This window comes from Cheilinus undulatus, linkage group 7 (genome assembly GCF_018320785.1).
Source record: "Cheilinus undulatus linkage group 7, ASM1832078v1, whole genome shotgun sequence".
In the NCBI taxonomy this organism is placed as follows: Eukaryota; Metazoa; Chordata; class Actinopteri; order Labriformes; family Labridae; genus Cheilinus; species Cheilinus undulatus.
The window spans coordinates 13,982,261-14,007,210 of NC_054871.1; the positions used below are offsets into that span (position 1 = coordinate 13,982,261).

At 38.3% G+C, this 24,950-nt stretch overlaps 2 protein-coding genes across 3 annotated transcripts in view; one reads left to right on the forward strand and one right to left on the reverse strand.

The window, feature by feature from the left end:
- The first annotated feature begins 514 nt into the window (after positions 1-514).
- Positions 515-13,157, forward strand: mccc1 (methylcrotonyl-CoA carboxylase subunit). 2 transcript variants are annotated; one of them, XM_041791822.1, is made up of 19 exons: positions 515-801; positions 1,364-1,407; positions 2,578-2,717; positions 2,870-2,965; positions 3,114-3,235; positions 3,414-3,561; positions 3,671-3,792; positions 3,878-3,989; positions 5,734-5,815; positions 5,904-6,031; positions 6,124-6,307; positions 6,742-6,851; positions 6,995-7,211; positions 7,497-7,583; positions 9,344-9,393; positions 9,535-9,672; positions 10,503-10,610; positions 11,000-11,071; positions 11,671-13,157. In XM_041791822.1, exons 1-19 carry the CDS (start codon positions 746-748, stop codon positions 11,797-11,799), a joined length of 2,145 nt encoding a protein of 714 aa, XP_041647756.1. In that variant the 5' UTR covers positions 515-745; the 3' UTR covers positions 11,800-13,157. The 2 variants fall into 2 exon arrangements, with proteins under 2 accessions (XP_041647756.1, XP_041647757.1); XM_041791823.1 differs by lacking the exon at positions 1,364-1,407 and having other exon boundaries at positions 733-801.
- A 1,095-nt stretch (positions 13,158-14,252) lies between these two features.
- The window catches only part of atp11b (ATPase phospholipid transporting 11B (putative)), an 81,984-nt gene continuing 71,286 nt past the window's right edge, over positions 14,253-24,950 (reverse strand). Inside the window, exon 30 of the mRNA XM_041790599.1 lies at positions 14,253-19,571. Coding sequence (XP_041646533.1) covers positions 19,490-19,571 — 82 coding nt within the window. The 3' untranslated portion in view covers positions 14,253-19,489. The remainder of the gene's footprint in view (positions 19,572-24,950) is intronic.

Genomic DNA, 24,950 nt, shown 5'->3' on the forward strand with positions numbered 1-24,950 from the left:
CTTTCAAAGGTAGATGTAAGATTATGATATAAATTTGTTAATTTAAAAAGGAACTTATAATGGATCGAATAGAAAATACAGGGATTGTAAAAAAAGGTGATTGCTTCCTATCACAAGGTGCAGGGGACTTTTGACCTGTACACTGAGCTGTAGGTGACTTTTTAAGGAGCTGTGGTGGGCTTCTTTTGCATCACTGTGGCTGCAGGGAGACCCTGATGTGGTTTAAACAAAGTGTGCCGAATGGCACACTAAAGCGTGCGATTAATTGCGCTTGAGGAAAACAATGCATTAACGTGGATCTGAGTTAATCGCGACTACCCGTGAATATCTAAACGATTAAATCGATAATCAACTGTTAATGATTCTGATCCTCTCACCTGAAGCAATACAATCAGTGTGATAAAAAGAGAAATGTCGCCCTCTGCTGGTGAGTCTTAATTACTGCGTCTTCCTCTCCACCTCCATTTCCTTCTTTCTCATTGGCTGTTGAAACTACGGATGGTTGGAAAGATCATATAACTGCTGAAACAAACTGTACTAATGTCTATGTGCGTTATTATTGCCTTTGTATAATCTGAAATGCCAAATATATGTGGCTGCTATCGCTACTGAACGTTGTCTTGGCGTTAAAACATAAATAAATCTGTATATGAGCGGTTTATTTATATACCACTTCGCCTTCTCCTCTTCAGTTGGCCAGCCCATAAGCTAGCTACTTCGCAGCTAGCCTCAGCAGCTCGTAGCTATGGCTGCTGTTATCCTGGGTTTCCCAACTCTGCAGGGTCTGAGGATATTTACACAGTAAGTACATCACATCTTCTCAATGTTTTATAAAGACAGGATACCACCACCTGCGGACAAGGTTTGCTTTACCTTTATTAAATGTTAGCATACTTCTATCAAGTTTGATCTGACCAGTGTTAATGCTAGCTGACGTCTGGGCTAACCTTTGAGACACTTGTCTATCATTTAAACACCTTACTTTATGAAATATCAAGTGGCACTTTTGTCTGCAAACACTAATGGAAAAACATAATCCTCCCACTAACATTTTCAGTTTAGTATAATTGTTTTTTTATTTTGTGACGAGCCAATGAATCAAATAAAAGTTGAGCAAGGTTAAATAAAGGTAGCAAACTATCAGCTAGCGTTCACTGGTACAACACTGTCAGTCTTGGATTCAGCCAAGAGAAAACCTTTTCTTGATAATGTCTTTTACTGTTGAGTAAATTTATGCCACTAAAAGTCGAATCATTTAGTACCTGCGTGTAGTCATTGTAGCAGCCACTCATGTTTTACATCCTTGTAGAGATTTAAAGATATCTGAAGTTGTGTCTCCTCTCCTCTCCTCTCCTCTCCTCAGAAAATTGTCATGGCCCAAAAGAGGTGTGAGGCTTGTGTCAGGAGGTGAGTGAGGATAGTGGTATAACAAGAATTAAAGCAGAAACTGCCAGGGGTAGAAAGTAACTATTTACATAAAACACTGTCATTGAGTAGTTTATTGTGTACTTGCGGTATCTGAGAAGCTTTTAAAATCAGTAATCCTACTTTTACTTGGATATATATTTAGGGGTACTATGGTGCTTAATTACATTTTAAAAAATACCAAGTAGTAAGTGAAATAATAGGGATGCACAGTATTATGAGCGTGATATCAGTATCGGCAGATATGAAAACTTATGACGATATTTAACACTGATATTTTGGCTGTAAAATCTGGTCATATCAGCTTTAAATATTGGCTGTGCAAAGAATTAAGTTTGTGGAGTTTTAGGCTGAACCAATAGACCTACACTTCATGGACAACAGTATTTAGCTGCCTGACCATGAGCCCCCCCCCCTTGCAGCTTTAACTGTCTCCGCTCTTTCTGTAAGGATTTCCACAAGATTCTGGTGTGTTTCTGTGGGGATTTGTGCCCATTCATTCTAAAGAGCATTTATGAGGTCATACACTGATGCTGGATGAAAAGGCCTGGCTTGCAATCTCCATTCCAGGTCATCCCAAAACAGTTGTTGCATCATACTCTGGGTTAAGTCACTCCTTATAGTGAACAACCTGGTTGGAGATTTATATTCTCTTGTTGTTAGCAAAAGATCATATTTCACTGTACAAGCCCCTTGAGTAGCTACACAGTACTTTGAGTAAACTTTAAATGATCTACTTGTTACTTTTACTAGAGTAGATTTATTGACCAGTACTTTAACTTCTAAAGTAAATTTAAGCCAAAGTAACTGTACTTTTACTTTACTTTAATAGTCTTGTACTTAGTTTTACTTGAAGTAGGAAGTAGGTGGAAGGGGTGCAGTGCTAGTCATGTCTGTCTGTTTTTCCACATAGTTTATGGTACATGTTAATGTTAGAGTGATGTTGACAAAAAACCAAATGTCTTCATTGAAAGCCACAAGTCTAACTTATTTGAATCATAATTGCATACAGTTAAGAACTTGAGAAAGACAATATCCTTTTCTTATTCTTATTGATAAGGGATTCATTGTATTATCATTGTATGGCATGTTTAAAGAATGCACTTCATCATTATAAAGAAAAGTCAGACTTATTTACTTTGTCTTGCTCAGGGGTGGGGAGGATAGAAAAGGTGTTGATTGCCAATCGTGGAGAGATCGCATGTCGTGTGATGCGTACAGCCAAGAAGATGGGTGTGCGTTCTGTGGCTGTGTACAGTGATGCTGACAGAGGCTCCATGCATGTGGCCATGGTGAGATCCTGAATTGCTCTGTCTTGAAAAGAGCTAATGCCTTGCTCATTACCAGTTATCTGGTTCTTAGTCATTGCAGCCTGTTTATAATGACATTTTGTAGCATGTAGCTGATGTGGCATTCTCTTTTTTTGCTTCCTTTTGTTTTTTAGGCGGATGAAGCGTACCACATCGGCCCGCCACCCTCCCAGCAGAGTTACCTCTCTATGGAGAAAGTTTTGGAAGTGGCGAAAAAGTCTGGATCACATGTGAGATATCCTCTAATATAAGTATAAGTTACTCTGTCCAGGTAATTTTTAGCACTTCTTGTTAAACTTTTTCTTTGGCAGTGAACCAACTTAGGGTTGGCAAAATTTGTTTGTGATATTATAAAAAAGTGTATGTGTTTGTGTGTAGGCTGTCCACCCCGGTTATGGCTTTCTGTCAGAAAACACAGAGTTTGCAGAGGCATGTAAACAGGAAGGCATCATCTTTATTGGACCTCCTTCCTCTGCCATCAGAGACATGGGCATTAAAAGGTAACACAAACATAAAATAATCAGTTTACATGAATAAAATCCCCGCCTCAGTGGTCATAAACATCTTATTTGAAATTGTTATATGGATTTTGATTTCTAAAAGGACTTTCTTTTCCTTTGTTGTGGATGGATTTGTGTTTCTGCAGTAGCATTTTCATTACGTTTCCCTCATTTTCAGCACATCCAAACACATCATGTCAGCTGCAGGGGTGCCAATCATTGGTGGTTACCATGGAGAGGACCAATCAAATGAGAGACTGCAGGCAGAGGCTGCCCAGATAGGATACCCAGTGATGATCAAAGCAGTCCGTGGAGGAGGAGGCAAGGTGAGAGGATGTGAAAAAGACTAAATAACTCAGGGAATTTACTCAATGAGACATGACATGAAACAGTGAAACACGGTAACCTTTTGTGTGTTTATGGGTGTTTGTTTAGGGGATGCGTATCGCACGTTCAGACTCAGACTTCTTGGAGCAGTTGGAGTCGGCCAGAAGAGAAGCAAGGAAATCTTTTAACGATGATGTCATGCTGGTTGAGAAGTTTGTAGAGGACCCGAGGTAAAATCAGTTTACTAAATCAGCAAACCAAGCCTGCCGCCTTTATGTATGTGGTTCCTCATTCTGTTTTTTGTGTTTCCTTCAGACATGTGGAGGTTCAAGTGTTTGGGGACATGCATGGTAATGCTGTTTATCTATTTGAGAGAGACTGCAGTGTTCAGAGGAGACATCAGAAGATCATAGAAGAAGCACCAGGAGTGAGTACTGGTGGTCACTTGGATTTATTGTTCTATAAACCAGTGGTTTTCAACTGTTCTGGCCATTGAATCCTCCACCGCCTCCTCAATGTGAAACCATGACCCAAATGTCTTTAAAAAAATTCAAGCATTAAAATTATTTAAAAATATTGCAGTTTGATCCAAATTTTCATGAAGGGGGCAACTGGACTTGATTGGGGTTCTTGAAGATGTTTCTCCTTTCCTCCAAAATCCTTCTTCAGTTCATAAGAACTGTTTTAGACTTTTTTAGAATTAAGAAAGGTAAAACATCTTTAAGAGCCTCAATCAAGTCCAGCTGCCCGCTTAATGAAAATTTGGATAACCGTGACCGTGATAAAAGAGAACCTAGACAGACAATGCAGTTTGATAGAATAAAATCTATTGGACAAGAGACTGGAAAAAGTTTTGGGAAAAGCTGAATGCAAACCTTTTTTCCCCTCTGTTTTACTGTTATAATTTAGGTTTTGGCTGGCTTTTTAAGATCTTGGAAAAATGAAAATTGGGCAAAACATTTGTCTTAGTGATATTTCTATCTGAGATAACAAGATAAATAAGTTGATGTATAAAGAAAACAACCAGTATGTGTTCCTAGTCCAGTAAAAGAATAAAATAAAATATATAGATCCATGTCTGCTTAGGATTTTTGTACATCCAGGATACTTTGCAAAGTTGTTTTTTCATCCAGGCACCAACTCACGACCAAAAGAAAACAGATCCACAAGCCACTTTTGCATCCCGACACACAAGTTGAGAACCACTGAAGTAAAGCACTAGGTGCTTTTAAATAATCTCATAAGATTTTCTATGAATTTTGACATTAAAATGAGTTTAAACCTGGATGTGACACACAGCTCGTGAAGTTGAGGTGTAAGTTCAGGATTTGTTAAATAACTTTCTGAAAATAATCTCCCATTAGAATTCTTACTGTTGGCATGTAGGGATCATTTCTAAGACAAACATTATTAGGTGTTAATGGGTCATAAAATATATATATATATTTTTATTTATTTAACCTTTATTTAACCAGTAGACAAAGCTTGTTGGTTATTAAAATCTCTTTTTAGGAGTGTCCTGGCCAGTACAGGCAGCAACACAGTCATATAACAAAGGTACAAGCCATACTAATAAAATGTAAAACACATTACAATTTACAAGTGAAACAGCAAATATTTGTTTAGGCCAACTGCAGTCAAAATACATCATTCAAAACATCTGCAGTCAAAATACATCATTCAAAACACCTGCAGTCAGCCGTGTCCGCCTCCAAGCCAACAAAAAAAAGAAAAAATCTTCACCATGGTAAAAAATGTATCTTGTTATCTGTGGCGTTAAACAATAAACTGTAAGTTTGTTTCTACTAAACCAATGATTCATGGGCCTTTTTTCTTCTAATTATGTTATTTTGAGATAAAAGAAGTTAATCAGATGTAAGTGGTATATAAATAATTAATTCATTTTTTTGTATCTACAAAAAGAAAAGACTACAGTATCTCAAACCAGCACTTTAAAACATGTCTAGGTATAGTGTGACAAATGAATATCCTTGTTTTGGAGAAAAGTATTTAAAGTCATTTAAGTGTCTCTAGGTTTTTCAATTGCTCAATTTTAATTGTCTTTCATTCTGCAACTTTGAGAATAAACTTGATCATTTTACCCTTTTTTTGTCAAGTTGAAAACGTGTGTTCAAATCTAACTCTGTTTTTGCTCATTTCTATCTGCCCAGCCTGGTATAAGCGCTGAAGTTCGGAGGAAACTTGGAGAGGCAGCAGTCAGAGCAGCAAAGGCTGTCAACTATGTAGGAGCAGGTGAGACACCTAAAAACTTACACGTCCCACCACAACTCCACAGATTCTGAGCACATTTTCTGATGTCTTACTGTTATATCCTCTGCAGGTACAGTGGAGTTCATAATGGACGCCCAGCATAACTTTTACTTCATGGAGATGAACACCCGGCTGCAGGTGGAACATCCCGTCTCTGAGATGATCACAGGGACCGACCTGGTGGAGTGGCAGCTCAGGGTGAGAGAGGAGACACTGACAAGCTGGTTGAGAAATTTAAAACTCAATCTTCATTCCCACTGATGATTTCTCTTTGTGTAAATCTCCTCCAGGTGGCAGCAGGGGAGCGCCTACCTCTCCTCCAGGATGACATCATACTACAGGGACACTCATTTGAGGCACGCATCTACGCAGAGGACCCAAACAATGACTTCCTGCCAGGGGCAGGGCCTCTGCTACATCTGTCCACGCCTCCAGCAGACCAACATACACGCATTGAGACTGGAGTACGGGAAGGTAGGGAGTCTGGATCTCAGACTGTGACTGTATGGAGAGTTTTCCAGTCATTAGGCAGCAACAAAATAGTTCCTCTGATTACAAAGAAAACAGAGTTGTGGAAAAGGGTCAAGAGACGAGAGACTTCTAGAAAATATATAAAAAAGGAGCAATGTTATAATGCAAAAGGACAACAAACAACAGTAAATCATCTGTAACTTCACATCAGAAGCAAACACAACAAAAATTACTAATTACAGAAATTCACATGGAAACAACTATATATGAGACACAGAAAGGCATGCAATCAACATCCTTATTGTGTCAAAATTAGGTAAATGTTGCTAGGCTTTAATTCTCATTGGGTTTTGAATGATAAGTAGTGAACAACTAAACTACCGTCATAGAAAAATCTGGTTTGGGAGGGGTTTTATTATTGTGTCTTTTGTTTTAAGGGGATGAAGTGTCTGCACATTATGACCCTATGATCGCCAAGCTTGTAGTGTGGGGAGAAGACCGATCTGCTGCCTTAAAGAAGCTGCGATACTGCCTACGACAGTATAATGTAAGATTGACACACCAAAAATCTTTATTCGGTGTTTCAACTTAATCAGAGTCTCTACATATAACTTTTCATGCTAATTTTAGAACAAGTGGTCTCATAATTCAAGGTTTTTCGTCTTGATGTTGATGCATCCTTGTCTTCAGATCGTTGGACTGAACACTAACATTGACTTTTTGCTGAGTCTGTCGGGTCACCCGGAGTTCGAGGCTGGAAACGTGACCACCAGCTTCATCCCTCAGCACTACGCAGATCTCTTCCCCACTCCTAGAGCTCCTTCTGGGGCAACGATCTGCCAGGCGGCCCTTGGCCTGATGCTGCAGGAGAGGAAACACACGCAGGAGTTCACGCAGACATCCATGGGTGAGGGGACAGTTCCTTGTTAGAGCAAAGTGACATCCAGCACAGTTAAATTCAGCTGTAGGAGTTGGTCATTGGATTTCATCCATAGCTCTTACAGTCATGAGTTAAGTGGCCTTGGTCAAAACACTTAACCCCAAACTGCTCCCACTGCTCCATAATGTGAATTTCTATGGATGCGTATAAATGGGTTGGCCATTTTTGCAGTGTAGAAAGGCACTGTAGAAGCTCCAGTCCATTTACCATTGCATACTATACTGAGTGTATGTGGTGTGTTTTCTTTTTCAGATCCTTTCTCTCCGTTTGGCTCGAGCAGTGGCTGGAGGAGCAACATTCAGTTTCACAGAAGCATGACGCTGCAGGTGGGAGACAAAAGTAAGTGTTCACGGCCTCCTGTTGTAAGGGGGGCTGGGATGTAAAGGATGGAAAAAAGAAAGAAGAAAACTTAAAACTACAGTTTTGGTCAGCTCAGTCATCACTGCTAGGTGCTAAGTTTCTCTTTTTTATGTAACACAGTTCAACAGAAGAACAAACATCTACATCTACCAAAATGATCACACAGAAGATTCAGTTTCTTTTAACAGCCTTTTGAATATAAAACTGATCATAACAATCATAAAGGCAGTATTTATTGTGGTTGTGGATGTGTTATTTTTGATTGCATTAAGTCAAGTTTATTTAGGCGCAATTATCCAATCTTTAGCTGTGTTTTAATGTAAACATAAATACACATACATACAGCCTTGTTCACATAGACATAGGTTGTGTCTGAAATCACTCCCTATTTACTTCATGGTGCGACAGTTTAAAAATTCACTATGTAATTCGAATATGCCATTTTGTTGTGGTGTCCGAATTCCAAGTTATGCAATATATAGTGCTTTCATGATCTCCCAGAATGCATTGTGAAAAGACAGGCAAGAGGAGCACAGAGCTACAGAGCAGTTAAGTTTTAGGCTTTTAAAAAAACAAAAATAAAATCTGTAGTAAAATGCTAAGGATTCAGAATGAAGTAACATATGCACAAACAAATGATACTGCACAAAAATATGTATGACACAAAAGTCACAAAACTTTGTATTTATAGATACTTTTAATTTTCTGTGAAAATACGTTCAGTTTATTATCAGTTTTCAGTGACATTCTGTCATTATTTTAGATCCCTAGCTGTTGTGATGAATATCTATGAGCCATTGTTGCTACACTTTCCAACTGTGTCTGCTGCCAGAGTATTGTCTGAAAAACTTTATGTTTAAGCCGCTGAGTCCACTATATGGTCCTCTCTATCATTGGTTCCCAACCTGGGGTCCTGGACCCCCAGGGGGGGTGCCAAAGATCTTAGGGAGGGGTGGGCTTTGTCTGCTGTGAGGTTGTCAAAATTAGATTTGTAAATACAGACTAAAACCATGATTAAGTAGTTTATACACAGATCTTTTGATAAGAAAAGCATGCATCAGTCTTTTTTTAGGGTTTTATCAGTTAAACAATTAAAATCTATGTTGATTTTTGACAGCGATGTGTCACTTTTCCTTCTTTCTTGGGTCCTGGGGGGGCTCCACTTTTCTTAGGTACATGGGGGGGCTCCAAGGAAAAAAGATTGGGAAACACTGCTCTATATATGCATCTCATCTACATAGATGATAGGGAATAGGGAATGAGTGAGTGCTTTCAGAAACAACCATAGAACTTACTCTCTTGTATAAATAAAGTTATGGGAATAAAAAACTATTATAATCAATGCATATAGTATTTTAGCATCAAAGCCCTAAAAACTCCTCCACATTGAAAACAGTTTGTATCAAGTAAATATTTGATATGATTTTAAAGTTAAATCTGATATAATTAGATTCATGTGCTCAATAAATTGCAGACAGAGAATCTGATTCAATTAAATATTCTTTAAATAAGTTTTGAGCTGGTCTGGTCCATGACAGCATCTTTAAGAAGTTATATCCATTATTCAGTTTCTCTGTTAATTAATCACCCGACAGCTGAAATGAATCCCCCATCTGCAGCTGCAACACTGTGATAATAATGATATTAACTTAAGTCTCTTTGTCTCCTCGTGGCTTTGTTTACTCCTCTAACTACTGATATTAAAATCATAAATGTTTGTCTTGTGTTTGTGTCTGTAGAAGTGGATGTGCTCATCATTTACAACAAAGATGGAAGCTACACTATGAAGGTGAGTGAGTGGAGAGCCTCCATTCCTTAAAACTGCTCTTTTGTTATTCTCTGAAAGGAGCTTTATTAGTAGGACTTACAGCTGATTCTGTGTCAGTAGAGCTTCATTTCCATATTTTTAGAAATGTTTTTCTTCTTTCAGATCGGACAGGAGGCATTCAGTGTGACTGGAGAGGTGGAGGTGGAAGGAGGAGCATCATTTCTGCACTGTTCAGTCAATGGAATAAAGTCTCGCCCCAAACTGGTCATCCTGGACAACACAGTTCATCTGTTCTCTATGGTATATTCCTACCACTACTACTGATGAATATTTAAATCTATATTGATTTTCTTCTAACAGTACATAAATGAATTTTCATAACATTTCTCAACCAGGGAACAAAAAAATCTTCTGTGTTATCTTTGATAAAAAAAAAAAATATATATATATGTTGATTAGAAGTCACATGACTCAGAAAATGTTATTAAGGCTGTAAGAGGTTTTTCCTTTAAAATTCAGGTTAACTAGTTTGATAATAGTAGGTTATTTCCACACTGCTGATGCACAGTTTATAGTTTGCTAAATTAAAAGTACAGAAAACAATTGAAGGTCAAAATATCTGTAGAGATAACCAACTTGAATTGGAACCAGACTTCCCAATTTTCTAAAAAAAGAAACATTTTTTACTTGTTCATTGAGGAGTGCTCTCTGTGTAAAAAGGTTATTATGCTTCTCTTTTGCTTGAAGGTTCTTATAATGCAAGATTTAACAAAAGGCTTTTGCAAGCATTGAGAGGTGACTCCTACTCATATAGAATGTTTCTTGTCTATAAAATTGCTATTAACAGACACGTTTCCATGTATTTAATTCCATTCGTCTCTTGAAATATCATTTATTAAGATATCTCTTTATTTCTTTGCTTATTCTGTTTTCAGTCCACATAAATTCCCCCGTTGCTGCACAAACCGCCCTTATTTCTTGCTTTTAGCGTCTTTCATCTTCTCGACCGTTGGCTGGGGACAGAAACTCGCTGTCCCTGACATCACAGGAAATTAAACACGGCTCAGATCCTCTTACCTCGGCTGCCAGTTAACTGTCACTTTGGTTTCTGACATCCTCACATCTTTCAGGAGGGAAGCTCTGAAGTGTCCGTTCCTGTGCCAAAGTATCTGGCTGGTGTGAGCGGCTCTGGGGCTCAGGGAGGAGCTGTGGCCCCGATGACTGGAACCATAGAGAAGGTGGGTTTGGTTGCGTTGGTATATTGAATTTTTATTTGTCGTGAATTCAGTTAATAGAGAAATTTTTCTGATAGCTATTTTAAAGGTGAACATTAGCCGTTGTAACAGGGAAGTTTTCTGTTTCTCACAATTTGTTACAATTAATGTTGACATCTCTGAACGCACTGTTGTTTATGTGATTTGGTGACGAAGAGCAGACCGGCTGTCATCATCGATCAACTGAAGATAAATCAAAGACAGCCAAGCAACAATCTAATACAGATAATTACAGCAATCTAAACAAGTGGCCATAAAGACATGAGTTACATCCCCATTATCCTGCTGTGGGTCTGTTATCTCTAGCTTAGACGACTGGAAAGATGTTAATAAACCATCTGTGTTGTGTTCAGGTGCTCGTGAAGGCTGGGGACAAAGTTGCTGTAGGAGACCCGCTGATGGTGATGATTGCTATGAAGATGGAGGTGAGGAAATCCTGTTTGTCCCTACTTTAACACAGTGGTTCCCAACCATTTTTCCTTGGAGCCCCCCCACTTGTATTGAGAAGTTGAGCTTGTCCAAGACCCACGTGAAAAAAACAGTGAACATATTATTGCCAAAAATCAACATCCATCTAATTGTTTGATTTATAAAACCCTTGGAAAGTCTCTTAACATGATTTTATTCGATATGTGCACATTTGATTTTGACACCCTCAGAGCAGACCAAGTCTCGCCCCCTAAGGGGTCCTGGACCACAGGTTGGAAACCACTGCTTTAACCCTTAACTGGTTAACACCATAAGACATGCACGCTGTATTTTATTGTGACGACGCTGGAGTTTGGAGCCCATTGGCAACTAATACATTTTTAATACCAGAGAAATCGAATATAAATTCAAATAGGGAATACTAAAAGTTAATAATAATTCCTGTTATGCTGTAGAATTGTTCTTTATCTCTTTGCCTTGTAAAAATCATGTTATTGTGCACCTTTTTATGCTGTTTCATGTCCTGAAGTTGTTATCCAATGATTGTGACACAGAATAAACCCACTAAGCACTTTAAGTATTTTTAATTTTGCAGCACACGATCCGAGCCCCCAAATCTGGTGTGATCAAGAAGGTTTTCTTCAGTGAGGGCTCTCAGGCCAACAGACACGCTGCTCTAGTGGAACTGGAGGAGGAGGCAGAGGAGGAGGGGAGCAGCCAGTAGACAGAGACATAAATATACAAAAACAGGTAGGACAGAGCTCTAGCAAGTTCCTGTAACATGTGGAGGAGACATGAGCCGGTCTGTACAGGGGTTTGTGTCTTAAACTGCAGAGTTTGGACTGAAAACATGTCAGTGTGGAGGTTAGTCTGCTTCAGTGCGGAATAAAATGACAAAACTGCATCACCATGAGGACCCAGAATACTATTAGAAAGGTCAAAGAGCTCCACTGACCTTAAACTTCACCGTTTGTCAGCAGTAATGATCTCTAATGTACAGTTGCCTTTTACAGATCAAACTATTGCCTTTCTGTTGATTGTAGACCTTTTGTTTGTTTTTCTCTTTATGTGTTTGTTTGAAAGTATCAATGACAGTCTTTTTCAGATTTCTCTTCCTTGTGTTGGTTTCTGTCGGTGTCTGTAAAAATTCTGTATGTAAAGCTAAAAAGTACACCTGGGGGAATGATATTAAATGGATTGTTATGCAGAAAACCATACTAGATACTGGTGGAAAAAAGCTTCAGTGGGCTGTTTGGATACAATAAATGTAAAAGTTACTGATGACTGAAGGGGGAATCTTCAAAGGTACAGGAGCTCTACTAAACCGTGGACCTGTCATCACTGTCCAGTGAAAACCATGTAGCTTCATTTGTGTCAGTTTATCATTTTCTGATGTATTTTTCTGGTTTACATGTTCTTTATTAAGTTAAATTCTCAACCTTCTGTACTACTTGTAAATATAAGAGCTGCCAGTATTTAAGAACGCATTTTCACTACGCTTTAAAGACTGTTATCCTCCATATTTTGACTTTTTGCAGCAACATGGCTTCCATTGGACAGTGATCTTATAAGAAAAGAGGATGTAAAGATTTATTTGGTGTGGGAAAATGTGAAACATTGGGGTTTATCGATGTCCGATTTTTCAAATTTAAAAGTTCTCTTTCTGTGCGGAGTCTAAACTCATCATCAAAAAAGCAGACGTGCTGCAGAGGATATGTAATATATTATGAATTATTTTGTTGCACTGAGGAGAATTACTGTTGGACCCAAGAGGCAGAAAAACACTCCAAACAGTTCAATGATTTCAAATTGACGTGAGCAGACTTAGGCTCAGATTTGATGATAAATCTTTATCAAATGTTGGAAACCGACACACGGTTTCTCTGTGTAAGTCACATAAAAGCGTTTTAGCTCCACCTGTTTCTGCTGATCACTCTGTTTTTACTAACTGATGTGCTCTGAGGCCTTGTAGACTAAAACTGATCATACCTGTGTTCATTTTGTAGATGTGTGACCGATGATTTTTAAAAAAAGAAATTAAATTGGACTGGTCGGATACTGGAATAAAAATGTTTCAAAAGAGTGCACAGCCTCATGTTTTTCGTGACTTCTGTGGCTTACACTCCATGTGGAGGATGACAATGATTGTCTTCTGGACATTTGTCAAGTCAGCAGTCTTCCCCATGATTGTGGTTGTGTGAATTGAGCCAGAACGAAGGCTCAGGAACCTTTCCACAATATTAATATTTTGAGATAGTGGATTTTTAATTTCTGCGAGCTGTAAGCCATAATCATCAAGATTAAAATAAGTAAGTCTTTAAACATGTGAGAAATGTGGACAAAATGTTCTTCAATGAAAATGAAATTATCAAATATACTCAAACTAGAGGAAACTTTTCAATATTCATTAATTTGTTCTTGTCTTAAGTGAATTTAAACATTTTTACATTGTTTATTTAGTTTTTATTTGAACACTTGGAAAACTAAAGGAAGCACTATCAAGACAAATCAGTCCCACAAACAAGGCCCATTTGGAGTCACTTAAATCACGTTTTTTTCCGTTTCTGATCCTTACTTTGAACTTCAGTACATCTTGATCACGCCTATGTACCCATATACACTGATTGCTGGCATGTGATTGGCTGAGTGCATGATGAAAAGCCCTCCAGCCCTGAGTAAACATGAATTAAATAAATCTGATATTTCCAAACTCGTTTTATCCTATAATGGCATTTTAATGTCATAAAACTTCAGTCCTTAAAACCCACTTTAAAGTTTAAAGAATGAGGATGAACAAAGAGACTTTGGTGTCATGTAGGTTTGTTGGTCCTGTCTAAACTCCACACATGTATTCATACATATGGCCCATATTAACAGCTGAAATATTAGTTATAAAAACCAGCACAATTTACATGACTGCATTTACTGCTTACTTTTCCAGCAAATATCAGCATTTCTAATCTCATTGTGTACGGATAAATTCACAAATCTAATGGGACAGTTGATGCTATCATCCTGTGACAATGTCTGGATTGTTTCTCCTTTATTTAGTGTTCAGAAGCTCCTGTCAAGTTCTTAATCAGATCCAAACATGAAAGTACAGAGATTTGTAAGATCATTTAAATCAATGAAGACACACTCCATGGTTCCATTTCTTAAAAATGTATTTATTTTGTAAATAGAACCGCATCTTCATAAACATCAGCTATAAGACAGAGTTACAGACAGAAGGAAGGACAGACAGACGACAACAGATATCAGTCAACAGAAGAGTGATGATGGTGGGTTATTAATCGTTGGATGCAGCTTGATTTACTGATGACAAGAGAATAAAAAATTATTTCAAAGGAGCGCCCCGATCTGATCTGCAGCCCTGTGTCCCACAGGCTGATGCTGAGTCACAGGACAATCTGCTGCACAGAACTGATCGCCTGACATTTTCATTTAGATTTTTGTCTTTTAGCTGATTGGATTAAAGAAAATCTCTAATTTGATTCAAGTCTGCAGACTGCTGGCTGCTATTCACAGAGCACCTCAGCACGAACATCATGTGATAGTTTTTCTGCAATGTACTGGCATTAAGGCAGATTTGTTTTTTAATATTATTATATCATCAATTCTAAAACAATTATTTATGTAATAGTTTGAATTAATTTATATCCAGTCCGTGTTTCTGGATGCAGGAGATGCTGGTATAAAATAAGTCCTGCACAAAGAGTCGGACAGCTCTCATTGTCTTTAATAAGTTCTCTCATTAAACTGCAGTGCTGCTCCAGATAGATGACAGGCCTCGACTACAGATGATGATCATGATCAAATATTCAATGATAATTTTTTAGATTATGTGGTTGAGTAATCTCCTGCTTCCAGAAATATCCCCGAGGCCTCATTTCTAAACTCCGAGCTCTCGTTTCATGAAGCTTCAGTGATGTCAGCGCTGCGATGCTCTGCACAATCACATCGATTCTCATGTCACATTAAAGCGTCTGTTTCCTGCATTAACAGCATTTAGGATATCACTGTAGTACCACCAAGGCCCTGATTACATCTGAAATGTATCACAACCAAAAACATTGATATCAGGGTAAACAGTCTGTGTAAAAATACAATTATAACCACATTTACAGCAATTATGGTTGTCTGCTTTTGTTTCTAGGAAAAACGTGTAAATATGAAAAGCCAAGGAGTTCAAAATGATGAGGCTTTTTACTGACAATCTTATTTCAAAATTACCTTTATAACTGTTTTCCTTACATTTATATCCTGCAATCAAAACTTTTGTCCAAAGCATCCCCATTTGCTAATTTTCAAGCACTTTTTTGCATGCATTTTAGTACTTGTCAATATTTTTCATTTTGAACACTTTGGCTCTCCGTAGCTGAGCACAAGGGGGCATCAGAGCGGCTCTAACACTTCAGGTGATTCCTGCACAGCTCTGACTGTTTTGCCTTTGGTCAGGGAGGAATAGACTTTCCTCGTCTACCATCTGCTCTGGTGTCACTTTAAACTCCACAGAGTCACAGCTCTGAATCCTGGAAGTCCCGGTGCTCAGAAACAAGGACATTTTCTTCTGGCTGAGGCCGGTACGTAATAAAACTTAGAGGTGGGTGATTGTTCAGTACTGTGACTTACATTACAATCAAAAAATTGGATTATCTAGTTCGCTGTCGGGTAAATTTGCTGTGATATGTAACAAAAATGGAGACTTGCCACAAGAGCTTGATATCTGAACAGTGTTTTTTTTTTTTTTACATATTATACCCTTTTCCTGCCTTTGAACACAGAGCAAAAGCACTGAACATGTTTTTTTTTTTTAATATGTCCCCTTTGAACAAAGTCAGAAAAAAATGACCAGTTTTGTTACAGGTGTGACTCAGGTCTTGCTGTTTTTAATACATTTCTTTCATGGCATCGTTTACCAGGCAGGGTTGACCTTTTCTAAAAGTTGTAGGATCCAGAGTTTAAGCCGTCTCGTCTGACCTTTTAGAGGAAGTATTAAAGGGATACTCTTAAATACAGAGTTCTGTTGAAAACAAAAGTTAAAATTAATGCATAAGAGACAAAAGTTCAAATCCCACATATGTCTATCTCCAAAAAACGCTGTGTCCTACAATTCCCATAATGCAAATCAGATTTCCTTGAAGGCTACATGCTCTTTGACCTTATTTATAGTCCATGTTAAGATTAGCAGGACAAACATATATTTTTACTAGTTCAGATTGTATCACAGGGTAACACAGGTGGACTTTTCAGTCAAAATTATGACCCCAGTAAAATCAAAACTGACAAAAAAATTTTTTGTTTGGTTTCTGGATGGAGAGATCTAAATGGAAGCAACCTTTAAATGTACTGTAAGTAAAATTCAAGTGTGCAGCTGACAGCTTCCACATAAAACAAAAAGGGGTTTGGATGGAGGTTCGCCCATTTTGTTATGTGTCCAAAACCAGCTGAAATATCTTAAATAAGTCCTGCATTCATTTACAGAACAAATAAATGGATATGTAACAAATGTTCAACATAAACAGACAAAAAAGTACAGTAATAAATAGAAACTTTCATTTTCCCCTGTATGAACAGAAAGGATGTAACAGGCCCAGATATGCGTCAACAATGTACCGTTTAGTAAAAAACATCTTCAATGAGTTGACCGACAAAAACACATTTGACTCTGACTTTGGACACAGAAACTTCCTATGACTCTGTATGTTCCCTGTGTGATCTGAGGCATGGACTCGTCATCGTTGTATGGTTGATGATGCAAAGTCTAAAACGGTTGTCTACCGAAGGTTCCTACACTCTTGTCTGTCAACTGAATTCTCCTAAAAATCTCTTAAATGTTTCCTTCTGCCATTTTTTTAAGAAGACGGTGGTGAAGTGTAGGTCTGGGTATTCAAAAAATATCATTACTGAACAGTAACTGTGATAAAGTAACCAATTAGAGAGTAAGGGAAAAATACAGACTTTAGATGTAAAAAAAAAAAAAAAAAAAAAAAAAAAAAAAAAACAGATAAGGAAGCCAGTTTGAATAAAATATTAAGAACTGACTGACTTGAATCATTAAGCTTGCCAATCGCACATAATCCGAATCAAGATGTGAATATTGGTCCATATTGCCCACCGCTAGTTTGTGAAGACTTAAAAAAAAAAAACATAGTCAACCAGTTATGTCTGCTGTTAAGCTCTGCAACACTGTTCTGTGTAAATGGTAAAGCAGTTTTTAAATCTAGTACTTCTGGGACAGAAAGACGGTAATGGTGATATTCATAAAATTACTCCATGTCAGACAATATTATTTGCATAATATATTAGCCAGGCTCTGACACAGGCAGAGGTTAGGTACAACTTTTTCATTCTTTATCTGATTCAACGTGTGTTTGCCAAACTTTCCAATATTCTGGTTGTATCTAGCTTTACAGTATGAGGGCACACTCTGCCAAGACCTCAAGCAAACTTAATGTGTCAATCAAATGTTGCATCAAATCAGAAAAGTTTGAGAAAATGTCTGCAAGAAACAACAAAAATGGTATTATTGTCTAGATTTGGGCACAAAAAGGATTCAACAGGGGTGTTTGATTTGATCTGTTTGAATACGGCCTGATATGCTGATATTTTTAAGAAAGATAATGATACCCAGCCCTAGTACACCGAATATCACAGAGATACTTCGACTTTAGGATTGGTATTGTTACCAACCATGATTATTGTTGTACTGGTATTGTTAAAGAGTGAGCAACAAGGCTTTGCACTGTGCAGTTCCTTCAACCAATATGGCTACCCTTCAAGAAACACACAAACAAACTCCCCAAAAAGCACACACACTTCATCAATACAATGGACAGACACACATGGCAAGGACATGGAAACAGCAAAAACATGGCATATGATTTCAATGGGGAAAGACGAGCAATGAATTAGGAAACAAAAAGAAAACACAACAAAAAAATGATGTGATATGTGACTTGTGCAAATGTTCTGCTTTTAGTTTCCTCTCTGTTTCAGCTGAAATATATTTATCTGCTATAGCTATCCCTCTAAAGATAGAGACATTCTGCTGTCTGGGTTGACGTGCATCAGCCACCGTTTGGAAAAAGCATCTCGCCATTAAAGCCATTTTTATCTCACTGAAGAAAGAAAAGGTACCATTACCTGATCTGATACTGAGGGAATATTTTTAGGAAAGTGAGAGGGATGTTTTTACTTCAAGGATATTTGATCCCATCACCTTAAAATATTCCCCGAGCACAGAGGTCTTTAATGCTAAGATGCTTTTGCTAACCAGGCTGAAAGAGAAAAGGCATTCATAGGGAACAAGTTTCCAAACACAAAAACAACAGGCTCAAACAGCATCTATCTGCGGTACCTTTAGTTACCCACTGATAATATAACCTCTGGAAAATGTATGGCTTTTTAAAGAGACCAATCTAGCCTCCTTCAGAGAACACATGGAGGAGAGAGAGAGGCCTGAAAGCAGCATGGACAATAACAAATGTCTTCTTAACAATATAAGCTTCTGTACAATCAGGCACAAAAATATCTTTATCTGTTATACTCCAGTCTGAATCCTTTGGTCTTTGGTTCTGCTGTAGAGATGAATCTCCCCGGACAGTTTTGAGCGGGTTCTGAAGCTCCAAAAGTAGCAAGTCCAGACATTTATAGAGCCACTGGGGGCTCTGAAAGCTACAAGACTTTTCCCTTTCCACCAGGATAAGAAATGAAGGTTCATCCAGGGCCAAGGAAGTATGATGAGCCTTAGCTGTAAGCCAACAGGCATGTCTGACTTTATGAAGCTTTTTCCTGGTGCTACATGTACTTTCAAGCTCTGTTAGCTCACTGTGCTAAGTCTGCAGCATTTCAAGAAGGACTCATGCCTGACATCAGCTTATGTTTGTAGAAAAAAGTCCAGATTGTCAGGAATCTCCACCCTGTTTCTACAAATAACTTTTGCACGAAAAGAAAAGTTTTAAACTGTACTGAAAAACAAAAATAAATATCTTCTTTAGAGGCTATGCACCTGGGCTTATTTGAAGTCTGACATCTGTTCTTGACTTTCAAATGGAACTAAATTGGATGTTTCTGATACAGTTGTAGGACTTGCAGATGCCCTGTTAGCAGCAGAAGTATGATAAATGTGTTGCTGCTCAGATGTCGATAATCTTCCACAGATGTCTGCTTGATGCTGTATTGACTTTCTCCAGATTCAGGTGTCATTCCCTTCAGATCTGTCATCCTCCTCATCTGTTGTACTAAAAATCCTTTGGTTTTTCATACTCCAAGTGCTCCTGTCCCTCTTGAAAAAGCGGTGACTTTAAATTGAAGTAGGTAGGTGCATAAATGGTGCTGGGGGTGTGGTGGTGTGATTATGACTCATAGCGGAGTGGTAGCTCCCCCTCACTGTGTTTGGAGGCCCCAGGGAGTCAGCAGTGGGTGGCCTCGATGGGCGACAGGGTCAGGATGCTGCGATCGTTGGAGTAGAAGTTCTCCGTGTCACTCCAAGACCTGAAAACAGGCAGCAGTGACTGAGGGTTAGAGGACGGACTGAGTGAGCGAGTGGAGGTGTGTGTGAGTGTCTGTGTTGTAGGAGAGCAGGTTGTGGGCTCGGCTGTCACCAGCTATCATACACTTGGGTAGACATTTATGTATGTACACATCAAGGCTGGAGGGAGCAGAGAGGAGTGAGGGATGGAAGAGTGAAGAGTTAGTAATGAGTGAGATGGTGATAGCTGTTAAAAATGAGTATTTCCAGGATTTTCAGTAAACTCTCTAAGAACCCAATTAGTCAAGTAAGATGGCAAGTATAAATGCAAGTATTTGTAGTAAAAAGTCGGTAGTCAGAGGGTTATTTCACATGAAAAAAATCTGTGTTCTAGCCTCCATTTTTCCTCAGATAATGGCCTATGTCCACAGCCACCCTTTTCTTCACTGGCAGACTTCAATTGTAACACAAATCAAATGTAGTCCAGTGTTTTAGATTTCAGTGTCCTGAGTGTAAACTGCCCCTAGCATCAGCTGTTTTTGTTGCTGTGCTCCCAGTGCTCTAAGTTGAAAACAGTTCAGCTTTTCAAGGCGGCACAGGACTTGCATTATCAGCTTGTCAACAACAATGCAAAGAAAACTAGTTTGGCTAGTCTTTTTCAGGGTATAAATTCCAAGTATACAGCTGCTGCTAATGCCAAGACAGGATTCCTGTACATTTTTTCATTTCTTATTGGTGTTACTATGAGCTTAAAGGAAAATATTGTCATACAGAAATATTTACAAAAACCCATATAGATACTACTGAGGGAGATGAACTCAACTTTTGTAACCCAGCAATAATAAAATGCTTGTAAGAAATGCTCTGAGAGTGAGGTTGTGGCCACAGGCTCTTATCTAGTAAGTATAAAACACAAATCTTTGCACCAGCAAGTCAGGGCTTGGTTGATTATTTTACACTTTTTTCAGATAATGGCTACATATTTACTGTCTAACTGTTAAAAGGAATAACGAAATATTTTTAAAAACAGATCAAAAATCAGCTGTATTTATGCAGATGTAGTGCATAAGCATTAGACCTGTATTATATGAGAAAATATGCTGAAACACAGTTCAATATCGCTATAACTAAAAGAAGTCTGGGGAAAAAATAATAATATTGATTATAATAATGTGCCACTCTAATATGTCAAATATATTACTAAGTGAGAAAGCACTGCTTGATAAAATACTTTTCTTTTTTGCAATTAATTCAGAAGATGTGTTTGGTTTAATTGCAGTATTTTAGTAGCACTATAATAATGGAATTGCAGTTAACTGCGCAGTCCTACATGCATACATCACTACTGATTTTTTTGCTATTTTAAAGTCCCTGTAAAGTGAAATCCAATCTTTGTGTCAACACACTATGTATGTTGGAATACGGTTGCTGTAAACATGTCAAAACACTGAGATCTATGTGTGACTGAAATTTTGATAAAGACCATTAGAAAGTTCTTCACTTCTTTCCTGGCTGGGTTTAATTTGTCATTTTTCATCACTTTACAGACTTTAAAATATTTATAAAAAGTACACTGGCAAAGTAATCTTTAATGGGTACTCAATAGGGATGCACAATATCAGATTTTTGACAATATCCCAAAAGCTGATACTTGCAATTTTTTTCAATTTAACCTTTATTTAATCAGACCCTTTAAGATCGAGATCTCTTTGATTTAAGCTGATACTGAAATATTATAAATATAATTCAGACCAAAAACTTGAGTCCTTTAAACACTTTTAACATCAACAAAGAAAAACGTTGTACTGCTGGTCCTGCCTCATACTCCATGAACTCATGTGTACATACAGTTGATAACTGCAGCCCATATATTGTTGTAAAAATTGGCAGAAATGTTCATATACTGATAATTAGCTTTTACAGCTATTATCTATTGATACCAATATGCAGATGATAATGTGCATCCCTAGAATTTAGGAATTTTCATGTTTAATAAAAAATATAAAACATTACAACCAACTCTGTCCTAAGTTAACCTTGAAGAGTGCAAACAGATCATGCCAGTTGAAAAGAAAAACAATTCCTGCCCTAAGGCCTTAAATTTCGTAACTTTAGGACCTGCTCTCACCCTGATCTGAATAAAACCAGGCTGGGAAGCTGTGTTTAATTCATAGTATATCCAGTATAATCCCTTATTTGCCTCATTAAGGTAAAAATAGCAGCCGTAGTGGATCTATGCCCTTAAGTGTGCTGCAGAGATAGATTAAGTTTTGGATTAAATTAACCTGTTTGGAGACAGCTCATTTTCCCTTGGGTTCTGTATGCCTTCGATCTCTCTCTTTAAAAATAAAGTTTAGGGTTCTCTGCCTCTGACTTCTCATTACTTTTTTACCAGTAGATTACGGAAACAAAAATGCATTTCTAAGATGTAAAAAATCTGCCTCTGCTTTGTTGTTGGATGAGTGAGGAGGTGAGATGGATAAAAAAATCATCACTAAGAGGATTGATGAGAAACAAGCATCAACAACATTCTTGCCTCATATATCCATTCTCATGATACCCAGGACTGTTTTCTTCATTATAAAAATAGACAAACTCTTTTCCACATCTTTAAATATATATATATATATTTCTAGTATAAAATCTAAATATTCTTATTAAGTAATAGGATAGTGGTACAGTCCCTTCTGCTACTAGCTTAGCACGCTGGATCTCCTTTGGAAACAACAAACACAGCTTCACAGTCTCACCTGTCCGTGGTCTGCTCAAACATTTTCAAACTAAAGGCCAGTGATTCGGCTTGACAACAACATCATACAACGTGGATATATCATGGAAGTGACAGCTTGCCACAGTTTGAACAGTAAAGGTCAAAATAAACCAACCACCACTACTGCCATGCTGACTCACGTCAAAGTAAAACCAGAGTCAATGATCAGAGCTTGTGCCTCAAAGCACCAGCAGGGAGGAGCAGAGAACAAACACAGCATCTTTTCTGGCTGCTGCTCCTAATCTTCACATGACTGCACGAGTAAATCCAAGAAAATGTGTGCGTGTGGCTTTCACATGATGAATATATGACAAGGGGAAGACTGTAAAGTTTCTGCACTGGTCCATGCACATCCTCACATATTTCTAGATTTTAAAACATCACCTGCTCTGCTCTAAATGAATCTCATGACCTTAGATGAAGACAACCGTTTTAAGACCTATTAAGGAGGTAAACAGGGACATCCAGGGAGTTTAAATATGCTGCTGACTCAAACTGTGGTTTGACTGGAGGCGCTCTCATGTGCGACATCACTAGCTCGGCCGTCTACCAGGGAAACATTTCAGTGCTAAAAGCGTCTTTGCAACCCGAGGTTACGAATAAACAAAGAGGACGTTAGCACCAACACAGTTAGGGATGAGCCTGTGGGAACACAAACCCAAGAAAAGAACAGATCAGGCAGATTTCTGACAAGACCAAGCTCACAGGGGACGTTGACAGCACATGAATAATTAATCCGGAAGGTTGAGCAACATTATGCAGATTTCAGACACAGAAGGACACAGAAAAGAAGACAAGTGCAAGGGGGGAGGGTGAGGGTGGGGGCACAGATACATACAGGTTTACGTTGTATACAAAGTACCAAAGGCAACAGCAGTCCCCATGCAACAAGACAAAATCTGGGCGTTCTTGTTTTTGCAGACTGTAGTGAAGGGAAGTGGAGTTTTATACTTTGGAGAAGGTAAACCCCACCCGCCTGACACTCCAGGTGATAAAACAAGCACACCCTTGAAGTTGGCCTCTTCTCAAAAGCACATATAAGGCTTCAGATCCAGTAGAAAAAATACTCATAGACACATTAAGTATGAAAAAAGGACTCTCTTTGACTACATTTCCCAGCAGCCTCTATATTTTTGGGATGTGGTCCACTTTTCTAAGAGAAGAGGATGAGCAAGGGGCGCTTTACAGCAGCCAAGTTTCCATTTGAGTGAACCAGTCCTGCAAACTTTGTCAATTTTTCAACAACTTGTTCTCAAAGCAGACTCCACTTTAAATTTTTTAATGAAATGCCTATGTAGGAGGATTAGATTTGTTGCAAAACAGCTCAAAATTGCTTTAGTTTAATTTAAAAAAAAAATCTGATTTATTCATTATAATAACTACCTCCTTTACATTAAGACTTTTCAGATACAACACCAAAATTTGGCCTAATATGTCCTTTCTTTTTTATATCTACCAGTTCTGAGTTAAATTTGTTTGACATCTGGATGGAGATGCAGTCAAGGTTTGACAGCTTCACACAGGCATGTTTCTTATTTGTTGTCTGTTTCTGCCAAATCCAGGATTGAGCTGTGGCCGACATTCACTGCAACAACAGGCTAAGAAAAGCAGCCAGCTACAGTTGGGCATCTAATACATATCAGATAAATATTTTATTCATTACATATGTTGGTAAATATGCTTGCTATATATGTCCCGTCCAGTAATTATGCATGTTATATAGGACTGGGTGGTTATATTCCCTTTCCCCCTTGGCAGTATAATAGCATTAAGGCCAAATACGGGCTGAGTCTCACTCATTTCTGCTTTTGTTTCTTCAAACACAGAGGGTAAACAAAGGGAGAAGAAAGATGGAAAAGGTAATAAAGCGTAGATAGAAGAAGGGAGAGGAGGAACTAGAGGGAATACTATGAAAAAAATATGATATGAAAGACAAAAACTTTCAAATTCAGCCCTAGATTTTGTCATTGATTGTGATATTTTTGCATCTGCAGTGTAAAGCAAACCCAAGCAAAGCATTTAACTCATGTTCACTGTTTACATTTTTCCATCTGGGAGCACAAATTGGCTGCTGTTTGCTCAGCTGGAAGAATCCAATTGGCTGCTTCGTGCCAAGGTCAGAAAACAAATCAATCATTCCTGCAGGAAGAAATTCATCTAAAGTGAATCATGCATTTAGAGGTAATTTGACCCTGAAGCAACAGAAATGGTTTCCTTTCTTCCAGCACAATGATCCTGACAGCAATTGAAACAGATTGTTTTACAGTGCATGTCCAAAACACCACAGTGTGGGGATAATGAAGGAGTTATAAATGATCAGAGGACGCATTAGCAGAGAGGCACAGAGGCCTGGTACAAGATATACCATGTTGACACGGTTTGACAGTTTCATGACTCCACTGTGAGACTGTATGCCATTGCTGTATGTGTTAAACCTGACTGACCTCAGAGAGTCTGCAGGTTGTTGTCCAGATGGGCTGAAGGGAGACTAAGGCCGGAGATAAACCTGCTGTTTCACTGTGTATGTGTCATGAGGGTTCTTGTAAATATACTTTCTGATACATGACGGGTGTCACCAGGAGACACCACTACACAGCACACAAGAGAGCTTGGACTTGATACAACTACCTGA